Source organism: Malus domestica, chromosome 09 (genome assembly GCF_042453785.1).
Source record: "Malus domestica chromosome 09, GDT2T_hap1".
NCBI lineage: Eukaryota > Viridiplantae > Streptophyta > Magnoliopsida > Rosales > Rosaceae > Malus > Malus domestica.
The window spans coordinates 10,758,531-10,773,250 of record NC_091669.1 but is presented as its reverse complement, the minus strand read 5'-3'; the positions used below and the strand labels follow the sequence as shown (position 1 = coordinate 10,773,250).

The 14,720-nt window shown below is 35.9% G+C and overlaps 1 protein-coding gene across 40 annotated transcripts; it reads right to left on the bottom strand.

Annotated features, from left to right (window-relative positions):
* Positions 1 to 6,679, bottom strand: LOC103419620 (peter Pan-like protein). 40 transcript variants are annotated; one of them, XR_011584033.1, is made up of 14 exons: positions 6,348 to 6,675; positions 6,172 to 6,261; positions 5,941 to 6,067; positions 5,768 to 5,827; positions 5,470 to 5,646; positions 4,879 to 5,330; positions 4,056 to 4,353; positions 3,838 to 3,898; positions 3,435 to 3,544; positions 2,932 to 3,015; positions 1,831 to 1,886; positions 1,168 to 1,215; positions 565 to 656; positions 1 to 371 (listed from the first exon to the last, which is right to left on the bottom strand). XR_011584033.1 is itself a non-coding variant. In XM_070827327.1 (13 exons), the coding sequence occupies exons 4-6, from the start codon at positions 5,783 to 5,785 to the stop codon at positions 5,187 to 5,189; spliced, it is 339 nt and encodes a 112-aa protein (XP_070683428.1). In that variant the 5' UTR covers positions 5,786 to 5,827; positions 5,941 to 6,067; positions 6,172 to 6,261; positions 6,348 to 6,679; the 3' UTR covers positions 1 to 371; positions 565 to 656; positions 1,168 to 1,215; positions 1,831 to 1,886; positions 3,435 to 3,544; positions 3,838 to 3,898; positions 4,056 to 4,334; positions 4,879 to 5,186. The 40 variants fall into 40 exon arrangements, 39 of the variants coding, with proteins under 39 accessions (XP_070683428.1, XP_070683415.1, XP_070683442.1 ...); XM_070827327.1 differs by lacking the exon at positions 2,932 to 3,015 and having other exon boundaries at positions 4,056 to 4,334; positions 6,348 to 6,679; XM_070827314.1 differs by lacking the exon at positions 2,932 to 3,015.
* Positions 6,680 to 14,720: the final 8,041 nt, after the last annotated feature.

Here is a 14,720-nt window from a genome sequence, read left to right as displayed (position 1 = left end):
TACATGAGTAAATGAAATCGATAAGATAAGCAATTTTGCTTTTATGTACATTCAAGTGAGATGACATATAAACACATTGTACAATGAAACATCCACAGTGGAATAGGGGATCCTTCAATGTTATGAAACATCCACACTGATAGTAGAATCGGGGATCCTTCATTGTTATGAAACACATTGGAATTGAGGATCCTTAAATGTTATGAAACATCCACACCGATCTTAAAGCTACAAACGTAAGCACCGAACTCTGTAAAGGAATCATCTCTGATACAACATTTGCATATCTGCCTTCTCTCATCCCCTTCACATATATACTAAACCATTTTTTGTGCACCACAAATTCGAGAAAGAATCAGCCCCCTAGCAATCTAACAAAGAGAGATTTATGTCAAAAGGGAAAAAGAAAAAGAGCTTTAAATGGAGTTGTTTGGTGTGGTTTTCGTTTTCTCTTCTTTTACGGACTAAGCATACACCTATCCATCCATCTTCCCCTTGTGTATAAATCTATACGCACACATATCTATATACACACATATTTAAATATACACACGGACAATGTACCTCCAACAGAGATTTGAACCATCTTTCGTGAGTCAACATCGTTTTCCTTCGCCCTTTTTTACTTTTTAATCTCTGCAGATCCTAACTTTTATCTGGAAACATATAAAGACTACAAAATCACAACTCGCACATACTGGATCAACGTTTTACTCAAAAATCTCCATTTTATCGAGAAACAAAAAATCTTATATGCAAAAGATAACTCATTCATCACAAAGCAACAATATATTTTGAGAAAGCTTAATAAAAACTTATATTAGCAAATCCGGTGATGAATGATGTGAAACTGAAGCTGTAATGAAAGCTTATTTTGAGAAAGAATGAAAAGCCGTCTCTCTACAACTTGAAACCAAAATTTAAGTGAATGGCCCGGTAACTAAGGTTATTGAACATGATTAACTATCCACAATATGACAACAATCCGCAACCCTCAACCTTGTAACCTTAATCAGGCTGGTTTCACACATGCCAATAGAAAACCAAAATATCAGTGTTTGGGGAAGTTACCTTATTTGAAATACCACTAAAAACAAAGTATACTTTTAGGCAAATATTGTTTAAACACCGAAACATAATTCATGATATGTGCCAAAAAGAAAATACCTCTCGATTAGATTTCTTTCATTCATGAACTTTCTCCCTAACAAACTCCTGAGATAGAACCAAAAAAGAAAATAAGTCACAACTGATGCAAGTAGAGGGGAAGGAGGCAGAGAAAATTAGGAATTTATGGGTACACCACTATTGTTTTAGGTTCCCAACTTATAAGGATGCTAACTTCATCATATAGGACTACTGTTAAACGCATTTCTTTCCGAAATTAAATTAAGAAAAAAGTTCAACACTCGCATGCCACAACATAATGTTACATAAAGTAATCTTACCATCACAACCAAATTGACACAAAACTTCTAACAGTCCTTTTGAAAGCGCAACTCAAGCGATTAATCAAATACTCATTTTCCGAAAAAGAAAAAACCCAACAAAAATATATAAAAAGTAAAAGTACCTAAGTTCCCAACAGTCCAATCCATCAGAAAAATACAAACTTGCACATGTTTGAGTATAAGGACCATAAGAAAGAAGTAGGGGATGCAAATTTTTGAGAATGGGTCTAATAATACTCATCAAGTACAAATAATCAAAGTTAAAAGGAGGTAATAAAGGCATAGAAAAAAGAAGAATATATTCTACAAATGAATGAAACAAAAGATGGTGACACTGGAATGGAAACACTTCAGGAGGCCAGAGGAAGAGGGACAATACTATAGCAAATAAATTGATAATACTTGTGCTCTCCTCTGTTCTTTCCCAAGTTGATCCTGCAAACAAAAGCACAGACAAAATTTAAACAACAATGCCAATCGATGAAAGCTAAATTATCCCCATCCTGAATCTTTTATAAAACAAAGTAGTAAGAAAATTTCAACAATAAATATATCATACAAAAAACAAAACAATGAAATAAATTTCAACATAGGCTTGTTTCAGACATTAACATCTTACTTTGAAATTTCTCCCACGGAATGAGACTATAGTGTTCATTGACAGCCATTGTAGAGTAAACATTAGATGGACAACTCTTTGACTATGTCATTAAACAACTACAAAAGCTTACTTTCCATAAGCTTGTAACTTACAAATTCCAAACTACATTTATTATTTGTGTGTCCTCAGCTTTCATTCTATCATCACATTTACGATTGAAACATTAACCAAATCCAAATAAACAAACGCTCTCTCTCTCTTTGTGGCTTTCTTATTATAACACAAAAATATATCTAATTAGAGCATGCCACACACCAACACATTGCTATTATAGAAGTATTTTTCTTAGTGGCAAGTATTATACTCTTATTTGGCCAAGAGGATATGAAATTGGTTGAGTATACTGTTCTAGCCATTTGGATCAATAAGCTCAAGTTTGTATTGTACAAAACCGTAAGTACTCAGACATGTGAAATCCAATCTTTCACTTTACAAATAAAATATGGGTAAATTAGCTCTGAAGAAACAGAAAGAAATAGAAGGCTTTAGAGCTGAGGTGCTGAAATATGGAGTTGAGGAAATGTTTTCTTCTTATTTTGAGGGAAGAAAAATGCAGCTCTGAATTTGGACCCATTTTCTTAACAGGTGGTTCCTATAACCCATAAATAATTTTAGTGTCATTCAAAATCACAAATACCCCAAATGAATTGAAAAACTGCAGAGATTAGTTTCATGAATACATAATGAAGCAGAAAGCCATAGTTAATCTATAAAGAGGGTCTAGTTAATCTAAAAAGAGGCATACACATACTACCAATCCTCCAAATGTTCTCTGCACGATTTTCGGCTTTAAAACTAAGGTCGCAATTCAAGCCATGCCTGACATTGTCCCCATCAAGAATGTACAACAGCTTCCCCTGCGGTACAAACTCCCACTCAAAGCACATGCCACAGTGCTCTTCCCTCATATACCACCAGTATAAGTTCATACTTAGCCTTTAGCATCGTTCAATCATATACCACCAGTATGTTAACCCAAGTATGATTCTAATTTACATCTGTTCTTAAAAAAAAAGTTATATACATAAATTTCAATACGTCTGCTTACAATTTTTAAAGGGATTAGTGGGGATAAGATTAGGGATACGCTTTAGACATCAACCCTTTCTTAATCCTTCAAGTGTAATCTAGTCCTTCATATTTAGCATGGCCTAAATGCTTAACAATCCGGGATAACTTGTATGGAAATGAACTGACAATGAAGGTGGGTTTTGTCTTTTGGGTGATCTCATGATGCAAACATAAACTGGAGGATAGGTAGCTAAGACTATTTATGCTTCGTTCACATCTTAGTATCTATTTGTACAGTGCGAAGCTCTTACCTCAAAGTTTGCCTTATACGTGACAGCTTTCTCCATGTATGCACCATTGAAAGTAGAACCACTGAAATCAGATTCCCTCATATCCGCTCATGTTAAATTGGCTAGCTCTTCTGCATCAGTCAGTTTACATTGATGTGAAAACGCATATACTAATGACAAAATTAGTCTTGTTCTTTTCAAACCAAATACATTAGCTTTAGCAGGTCGTTCATTGTGGAGGGTAGCAGACAAATGCAACAAAGAAAAACTACAATTTGCGGAAGGAAAAAAAATAATAAAGGTCGTACCCAGTGCACAAAGCTCCCGCTTTACGCAGGGTCTGGGAAGGAAAAAAAATAATAAAAACAAAAATTTTAAGGAAAAAAAAAAATTGGTTTTTTTTTTCTCATGTGAGGGACCATACCAGTATTTGATTCAACCAAGGGTTTTTCTCTAAGCTATAAGTTCGGACTTCCACTTTTCAACTGAGGATGAAATAACAGAGAAAATGCACAAAATAAAAGGCCTAATTCCAAATTATTTAAAGGAAAATAAAAAAACTAATTTGAATCAAACTGATAAAAAAATTCAAATTAAGAAAATCCTAGTAAGTGGAAAAGGATAAGGTGAGTGATTATTTACCTTGAAAACTCACATAGTTTGGAATGGATCATCAACAATCTCTGGAGTCATCGAGTGGCAGCATTAGCTTCACATCCAACAGCAGGAAGTAGCTCTATATTCTTGTATAAAAGAATGTGCTCATCTGGGTTAGCAAGAGTGGGGCATTGAGTCTGCCAATCGAAAACCTTAACCTCCCACTCCCTGTAAGCTGCAGGTACAACATTCTCGGGAAGTTTTATTGGGCACCCTTCCCTTGTAAAGTCTGCTCCATGGCCATCCCATTCACCGGACACATTCCTGGCAAATTCGAACCACACTCGAACACATAAAAGAGAAATTGAATTATAGCAGCACGTCAAATATATTAACTTAAAGATTCTAGACTTCAAATAGTCAACATAACAAATACAAATTTAACCATCATCTCTCTTATCCATTGCCTTTTATACTATAAATGAAACCGGATATTAAATAACTGACGTTTTAGATTGGCAGATTGCAATTTCTTTGGAAATTAGTCATAAAAGTTAATACATTTCATCACTCCATTTCTGACTTATCCTCTTATCAATTGTTGTGCACCCTAATCCAAAGAATGGAAATTTACCCGCCAAATATCAAACTGGATATCTAATAAGTGGAAATTTTCCATTGGATATCTAATAAATTTCAATTACTCAATTTCTATACAACCCTAAATCCAAATACCGTATGTTGCTCCAAATATCAATTCAAAGATGCAAACTTTTTTACGCTACAACAACAACCATACGATTTTAATAAAACCCACAAAAACCAAGTAAATAAGCAATTTTTTGGCAAAAGTGCTTAAAATACTCACCGGAAGCAAAAGTGGAAATGGGATTGAAGCCATTGCTGTGGTCCTCCTCCTGGAGCTGCAGCTTAACATCTGACACAACAGTGTTGCTAGAGGAAGAGGCAGCGCTCTGGACAATCCGACCTCTCTGGCGGCGGTTGTAAGGCAATTGGAATCTATAGGCCTCGGTTTATCCATTGCTGTTTTTTTTTTTTATTGGATCTCCCATTTGGTCTCACTGTTGTTATATCCATTTCTATTCTTCCTTGTCAATCAGGATCTGCACCCCTAAAAACCCACAAAGACAATAGAAATGGAACCCTTTGCATATCTTATGAAAATATCGTTGAGCCTTGAGGTGCCCTCGCAACCCTAAGGTATGGCGCAGTTGGAGTTTTTGACAACATGAGGAAATGTGTAACCCCCATAGGCCCAGCCACAACCAAAATGTTTCTAAGATTGTTCCGCCTCTTCTCCTGTAAAAACATTGCGGATCTTTACTTCTGATTCTTACTTCTGATTTTCATCAGCTCTTCAAATCAATTAAAATTTAAACAAATCAAATATCATAAAGCATTGCAAAACATATTAAGACCGGAATGAATATTTGCATACCTTAAGCTTAAGGGCAGTGTAAGGAAGCATCAGTTTCCTCAAATCATCTTGAAGCTGATTCAGAGGACCAGGCAACTTGCGTCTGGAAAACACAAAGCGCCTTGGGATTTTATCCCCTGTGATATGGTCCATATTAGCCTGCTTCTTCGTCGAAACCAACTTCACAAACACCTTCTTCTGTTTTCAAATTTTCAGAAACACAACAATCAACTACGTTTCCGAGATAATTAACAAAAAAAAAACCTCGTTGATTCAGTTTTCTCAACAACCAAACAGAACCTAAAAATTTCAAGCTTACATTTTTGAAGTGAGCCATGATAGCGTTTGCAATTTCAGCTCCGTAACTTCGTGATTAATACTGCAAAAAATTAAAACAAAAAAAATTATACGCATTTAGAGTAAAGAGAGAGTGAATCTATGCTAGGGATTAGTCAGATAATTAAAACTAATTGAAAAATTAAACAAAATTACCTTTGGGCGTTTAGGGTTTTGGGGGAGCTCTGTCTCTGTGTGAGGTTTTAGACGAAGGAAGGTGATGACTGAACGCGCGAGGCAAATTAGGTTTGTTCATTAGGCGCATCCGAACCGTCTAATCATACTAAGGAAATCAAGATGCATCCAAAACACATACAGTCAAAATGGAATGCGCAGGGAGATGCGGAAGAAGAAAAAGAAGATGGGGAGGGGTAGTCGATAGCTTACCCGACATTGGTCGTGGTGCGATTTCATCGTTGTGAGCTGTGAGAGATAATACGATGGTCACATCACGATTTTATCACCTGAAGGTCGACTCTTCCAAGTTGGAAAACAGAAAAATTAAAATTCAAGAACAATAAACTAACAGAAACAAATTACAGAAGAGGAAACAATCAAATTACCTCAACAAAAATCCATGATTAGGGAAGGTTTTTTTATTTGAGATGGAGGATGTTCGATCTGGGGATTTTAGGTGAGCAGATTGAAACTGAGGGAGAGAGAAAAAGAGTGATGAAGAGAAGGGGATCTGATGGAGAGAGAAAGAGGGGAGGAAGAGAATGGTAAAGTGACGATCGCACCCTGCCTTTCCACGATCATCAACACGCGGGCATCATGATCAACGGCAGTCAGTGGTAGCCTCGTAAATAAAATGAAATTCGGCCCAAATGACTGTTCATTTGAATAGTGCCAATTTCAAAGCCTTCTTTAGACTAAAGTAATGTTTGCATTGCAGTGCTTGCTCAAACGCAGACATTTATAGTGCTACTGAGCTACTTTTCAACATCTACCGTTCTGGCTTCCTTATGGAGAAAATTTTAATTATGACGGGAGTACGGATGGTAAACCACGTGTTCTTATGTAAGTGGTGAAAAATTTTATTTTTTAAGTTATTAACTTTCTGACACACAAATCCTACTATTTATATAATGACACGTGATGTACCACTTCGTGTGCCGATCACACTGAAAAATCTATCCTTCCTGTGCGACAGGTTAAGTAAATTTAAAGAGATTTCAAAGAAAATAGGCAGGGTCATTTTACGGATTGACTTAATAGTAGATGTGGCCGCCAACAAATACCCGTGCAACGAAAAAATCAATCGAGCAAGAGAAATGCTTTACGGCTTCACGGCTTTTCCCCTTGTTCAATAGAGAAAGAGACATGCTTTACGGTAGTGTAAGGATTAGGAAATCTATAGGGAAGATGCTATACAATAATCTTGTTGGTCATTTACCATTAAAATCAAGGGGGGTCCCTTCACTTTGTTTTATATTGCTGAAATATTACTTTACCATCTCAATTTTCTTTGGTTATATGCACTAGTTCTTCCATTCTTGTTGATAGTGCTGGAGTTGTTATCTAAATTTCTATAAAAATTGGATGTTGTTTTGTATCTTTGACTAATTAATTATAGATCGTAAAATCATGGTAGGAGAAATCATATATATCGTAAAATCATATAATAATTTCACACCGGCGACACCATGACCTTATTTCTTTGTAATTATAGATCGTAAAATTGCAAGATTTTGAAGGAATTCAAAAATGAGGGAGAAAAAAACCAAATTACAAGGTCGTGCCTTATCTTCCTCACAAAATCAATCGCACAAAAACCTTAGCTTTTGATGGAATTTCAAAACCAAACAAATCTCTAAGATGAATTTGTCATGTAAACATGTTTAACACAGATTTCTCAATTATTAACACTACTCTTTCTCAATTATTAAAAACATAAAGATCAAAGTTAATTGGGTGTATAATTATATACCTCATTGTGTCAAGTAAGCAACCAACTTCTGCCTCCAAAGACCCAAAATTTTGAAAATTCCAAAAAATTTAATTTAAAAAAAAATCCATATATTGAGGTTTTTTGTAGTTTCATAAAAAAAAACCTTGAGATTTTCAAAATTACAATAACACTCCTTGAGTATAAAATTGATTTCACAAAACTCCATTTACTAAAATTTCATCCGAAAACTTGTCATATCATAAAAAAAATTATGAGATTACACGGACACGCCTTGAAATAATCCCATCAAATTTATTACTTTTTCACATAATCGTCCTGAGGTTTTAACCGCTACCATATATAAATACATTATGACCTTACAAATTTGAACGAGCCAAACCTCTGAGTTGCCATGAGCACTATGTTCACCAAGAGAGAGAAAAAAAAGAATCAAGAAATAGGAGGTGTAAAAGAGTAATAGGCCTCTCAAGTATGTCAAGTTGCTATATCAATTGAGAGCATATTTTGGATGTTCCATTGTTACACACTTTTGAGTTTTATTTCTATCTCTTGTTATTTCTATTGTTAAATATGTCATGGGCTCATCAAAATTCGAACACATCCAATACCGCATGTATCAGATGACAAGTAAAGGGAGTAAAAAGAGACTTGTCCTCATTAAATAGCCAGGTCATCCACTTAATACCCATTGATTATGGGTAACCGGTTACCCGCTCATTTAAATTAAACGGTTACGGTTATGGGTAACCGTTTAGATAAATAAACGGTTATGGGTATAACCGTTTACTCCCGAAATTTAAATAAGCGGTTATGGGTATTAACCGCGGTTATAAACAGGTAACCGTTTATCCATTTATTTTATATATGTAAAACTAACACAAACCATGTTCTCGATCCAATAATACTTAGCACCCAATAAATTAGCAAGGAATTCATTGGTCATTCTCTCAATAACACTGCTACAGGAATGATGATTCTCATTATCAAAGAATTGGCCAAATTAATTTAAATTTCTTGCGGGTAACCGTGAAATTGACAGAAATGCTTTGACATAAATGTCTTATAAACAATTTTTGTAACCCAATAATACTTAGCAAATATTATATTTACCTTCATTGGTAACAGTTAAAAATATCGTCCGTAAACTATTATTTCAATTATTGGAATGGTATAAGGACTTAAAAAATTAAAATATGGAAATGTATGATGAATGTACCTATAACGGTGTTTAATTGTAAAAAAAAATTATGACAATTTTTTTTTAATTTTCAAGTTGTTAAAAAACATGTAGACGGGTGAAAAAGGCGTAATGGTAAAAAAAAACGGGTTAAAAAGGATAAATGGGTAAACGGGTATTAAACGGTTACGGTTAAATGGGTATGCGGTTATGGGTATGGTTAACTGTTTATAAACGGTTATGGGTATGAGTATAACCGTTTAGGCAATTACCAAATGGGTAAACGATTATGGGTAAATAACCGCGGTTACCCGTCCGCCATAACCATTGCCCATCCCTAGTCCAGTTCTAATCTCTCCAAATAATACGTTTCTTTGGATCGAGCCATCTAGGGTGCTTGCTGATCGAGGTGAAGAAGCTTAATTAGCAGAACTGTAGATAAGCATCGAAGGCAGCCAAAATAGGAGATTAAGGAAATTTTCAAGGAAAGAAGATTACACTATCTTCAAAGGAAATGTCAAATTATAAGAGTCAAATTACAATTGATGACTGCTATGACAATTTGAAGTCTTATGTCAAATTTTGTATTTCTCTAATAGAATTGTCAAATATTATTTTATTATTTAAATAGAATTTTAAATGCTTGTAATTATTAAAAAATTTCAAAATTTTTATTGGTTCAAATGTTAGTGGAATAAGAGACCCACGATTAAAATAAATTAAAAATAAATTTGACATTGATGTCATATTTGATTACAAATCACAAAGCCTCAACTCCAGTCAGCAAATAACACTTTGGTTAGAGAGATTTTTGATGTCAAATATGCACAATGACATTCCACCTAGGATTTGACATCTCCATTGAAAATGTTCTTAGCATTCAAACAAATTAAGGTAAGGGAGACGAGGAATCAAAATATGATTTGATTTCCTCTAAGAGGAATGCTGGCTACATTCTTCACTTGCCTTCCCCTATTTGTCTTTTCCACTCAATGGATGCCATGTGAATTTATCTTACAATCAAATCTATGTATTAATTTTGTCTAAAATTTCTTTCTTCTCTTTTCACTAATGCCCCTAATTAAATCTCATATGTCAACTAATGAATACTTATGAATACTTATGTCTAAAATTATACATGTTTAATGCCTAATAATGCATGTATAATTTAATGACTGATGAGAAGATAGAAGAATTACGTTGAAAAATTATTGTATGGTACTGCAATATTACATGTTTAATATAGCTAGAGTCTATTATTAATTAAGGCAATGAACAACAATGACAAAGCATTGACAGGGTCAAAAGAATACATGACTAGAAATATTCTTACGGATGACGTCTAGTTTTTCTTAGTAGCACTTGATTAACTAGCATGTCTAAGTTTTTGGATGAAGAACCATGTGGACCAGTAGCTTCTTTTGCAAGCTTCTTCCACACCATGACCTTATATTTCATCTTCTTACCCTTTTCCCCATCCATTAACTCTCTGACAAGCCTCTCTACTTCATCCCTCTTCACATCATTACTAATTTCCATGCCAATGCCCCATTCATTGCAACTATAGAGGCAGCGTTAGGATTTTGAGGGGATTTCTAGTAGCTAATAGTGGTTATAAAGCAATTGTGTTTGTGCCAGATGTCATCATCTAAGTGATGAAACTGTAATACTTGTAATAAAGTTATTAGTACAGCTGTAATTAGGTAAAAGTAGTTGGGAAAGTTGCTTTATAGTTGGGTTTGTAAGAAACAGGAAACAGTTTATGAAATAATATCCAAGTTCTTTTGTCATTCTCTCTCTTCGAGTCCTCTCATGGCCTCTCTAGGTTAAGGTTGATCAAGGGATCTATCATTGGTATCAAGTCAGTACTGATTTCTCCATCCCTTCTTTGATGTCGTATGACTCGTGCATCAACAAAGAGAGCTATGGAATTGCAGAATCATCTTGCTATGATAAACAACATTCTCAATACACTGCTCCAAAGGTTCGATGCCATGGAAGGGCATCAAGATTCTTCAGATGCTCGAATTGAGAAGGTCATCGCGATTTTCTAGACAAATATGAAATGGGTTGCCCAGGAGATTCATCAGATGCAACTTACTCTGACCCCATTCTGCGTGATGATTCAAGAACCCAGAATCTCAACCGTCATGATTTAGGATTTCAACCAATACCACCTCTGGTAAAATTGGATTTTCCTCGCTTCCAGGAATAGGACTATCCTTTTGGATGGATTTACAAAACGGAGCATTAATTTGATTACTTTGATATCCCAGCAGACAAGAAAGTTCGTATGACTTCATTTCATATGGAAAATGAAGCCCTTCAATGGTTTCAATGGGTGAACTGCGTCAAGAACTATCCCAAATGGGAAGATTTTACAAAGATAGGTTCATCTGACCTTATGGACTGCATTGAAAATTTAATGAAACTTCGCCAATTTGGATTACTCAAAGACTATATTATGGAATTCAGGAGGTTGGCAAATCGCACGGTGGAAATGACCTCTAGACTCTTAAAAAGCTACTTCATCGAGGGTTTGAAACTGGAAATTCACCATGATGTCAAGCTCTTGTGACCATTTGATGTTCATGAAGCCATTGCTTACTCCCAACAAGTGGATGCCAAACATTCGATCTTTTCAAGAAACACTTCATTTGCATCTCAATTTAGTCCAACACAATTATTTGATATCACCAACACGCCAAAGACTAAGAATTGTTCAAGAAATGGGAATTTCAAGCGCTTAACAGCAGCAGAAGTTGAATTTCGAAGGAAGAATATGTTGTGTTTTAACTATGATGAAATTTTTTCAAGAGAGCATGTGTGTGCTCCTCATAGATGTGTACGAAAATGGAGACATTATCGGGCATCACTCTAATGACAATGAAAAGCCTGAGGTAACCGCTTGTGCAGTATATGGAATGCATAGTCTAAAGTCCATCTGAACAATGAAAATCAGTGGGTTAGTACTCAATTGTCCTGTTATTTTCTTGGTAGATTTAGGTAGTTCACATAATTTCATTGATATCTCATTAGTCAAACAATTAAAGGGTCATCTAGATACCACACACCCATTTATTGTGAAGATTGCAAATGGGGGATCCTTCACTAGCACTGGATGTTTAGCTCAAGTTTCCATTTGAATACAAAATTATGCAACTGTGCTTGATTTCTATGCTCTCCCTTTGGGTGTTTGTGAGATTGTTTTGGGCATATAATGGTTGAGAACATTAGGACCAGTACTATGGGATTTTGATAAGATGATTATGCAGTTTGTAGTTGGTACCACTACTTTTTCCATATCAAGCCCTCAACCCCAAGAACCTCAATCCATTTCTTCCTTACAAATGGCCAAGTTACTCACCCATGAACATTACCTAGGAGCTGCCTTATTTGTTTTGCAAGTTGGTGCAGACAACACAGTTCCATCCACTCATTCTAAGTTGAATTCTAACCAAGATAATGATTTGCAAGTTTTGTTAGCAAAATATCAACCTATTTTTCAAAGCCCATCTGGGCTACCACCATCCAGACCACATGATCACAAAATACCCTTGTTGGAAGGATGCAAACCACCTAGTGCTCGACCTTTCAAGTATGGTCCATTCCAGAAAACTGAAATAGAGAAATGTGTCAAGGAGTTACTAGAATCAGGTTTCATCAGACCAAGCCATAGTCCATTCTCTTCTCCAATGCTCTTGGTGAAGAAAAATGAGGGTACTTAGAGGATGCGCATGGATTATAGGGCACTTAATCTCCTCACAATCAAAGACAAGTACCCTATACCATTAATTGATGAGTTATTGGATGAGCTCTTTGGTGCAAAATATTTTTCTAAACTGGATTTTAGGTCCGGTTATCATCAAATTTGTATGCACCCCACAGATATTGACAAGACTGTTTTCAGAACTCATGAGGGACATTATGAATTCCTCATTATGCCTTTTGGCTTAACAAATGCCCCCACATCTTTCCAAAGCTTAATGAATGAGATATTTAGGCCTTACTTAAGGAAATTCATCTTAGTTTTCTTTGATGATATTCTGATAAATAATGCTTCTTGGGAATTGCACCTATAGCATGTAAGCATTGCCCTCAGTATACTCCAACTTCACCACTTGTTTGTGAAACTGTCTAAATGTGCTTTTGGGAAACAACAAATTGAATATCTAGGCTATATTGTCTCTCATAATGCTGTAGTTGTTGACCCTTCCAAATTGCAAGCCATTGTAGATTGGCATTTACCTACTGTTGACCCTAAAAACTACCAAGCCTACGTGGCGCGCATGTCGAGTAACTAATGAGCTAACTATGTCCTTCAGTTGTGTGCGGGGCATGCCAACTCGAAGGTCGAGCTCGACCAGGGAGTAAATTTGTTGATGTTGAGTTGGGCGCGCTGTTGACTTCTGAATCTCGTGACTGCGGTCGAGGAATGAACACGTCTCGGCCTTCGGGTTTTAAAGCCTGAAGACAAGGCTGCTAGTTCTGCAAAGTTCAATATCAATTTTGGCTCTCATGGTGTCGAATATAGTAACCTGGTAACACCTCACTTCGCCGAGAAAGCTAATGAGATGACCTCTGCCAATAAGGATTTGAAAATCCTTATCGACCGAGACTTGAATGGATATCTAGTCGGCTTCGTCGCAGTGCTGTTTATCCAAACTGAAGGTTCTTCGCAATCATCTGATTCTACAGCAACAGTGCTGTTTATCCAAACTAAAGGTGTTCGCCGGTTGCCTTCACAGTGCTGTTTATCCAAACTGAAGGTGTGTCGGCGAAAAAAGAAAATCTCAAGGTGTTTGAGAGGTTTGCGCATGGCAATTTGTGTGTTGAGATGGAAAGGGTCTTCTCGTTGCCACTGCCTCTGTATTTATAGGGATGTGCTGACTTGATCCTTGAATATTGCACGAGATTTTTGGCGTGGATCAAACTCAACCAAATGCATGGAGTTATCATGGAATTATCCAACCAATTTAAAATCTCTATCATTATCTCATTTTCTCTTTATTTTGTCCATCATTATCCAAGTATTTGATGATCTCCGCATGCTGGAACCAAGGCATGCAAATAATTAGCATGCAAGTTTATCTTTTAGCCATGCATTTCAAACCGAAGCATCACAACGAGCCACTCATCTTTCCACGAAATTTGACCAGGTGCAATCATGCATTATCAAAGAGTTCAAATTGGATCCCATCCTTTCAAAGCCCACGAGTTCCAATCTGATGCAATTTGTCCGACTAGATTCTTGGCATCTGGCCAAGGATATTCGGGGGTGCTTTTTAATCCACCATCACTTTATAATTTTATGCATGCATGCATAATAACCTTCTGCCGTCTAAGTGAACTCCAAATTCATTTGTTTACTAATTATCACCATACTTTAAATGGATAATAATCAATTTGCAACATACCACTTGAATCTGTTAGTCAACAAAACTAATCCCACCCACACATTCACACGCCAAACATCCAAAATCAACTTGAATTGTGCTACCGTGTTTCCAGCTTGGAGATACATATCTCATCTTAATTATCATTAAAAGATAATTATGATAAAAATCATAATATTATCCTTCAATAATAACAAAACGATATTCACTTTTCGATCCGACGGTTGAAAGCTATGCTTACTCAACGACCTTGATTGCATGGGCCGATAATGTAATTTTGGGTCCAAACACCTACATATGTGAAAGCTTTACGGGGTTTTCTAGGCTCAACTGGTTATTATAGGAAGTTTATTCCTCAATTTGGAAGAATCAGTGGACCTCTAACTCAACTCACTAAAAATGATGGGTTTAAATGGAGTTTTGCAGCCACTGATGCATTTCAAGAACTGAA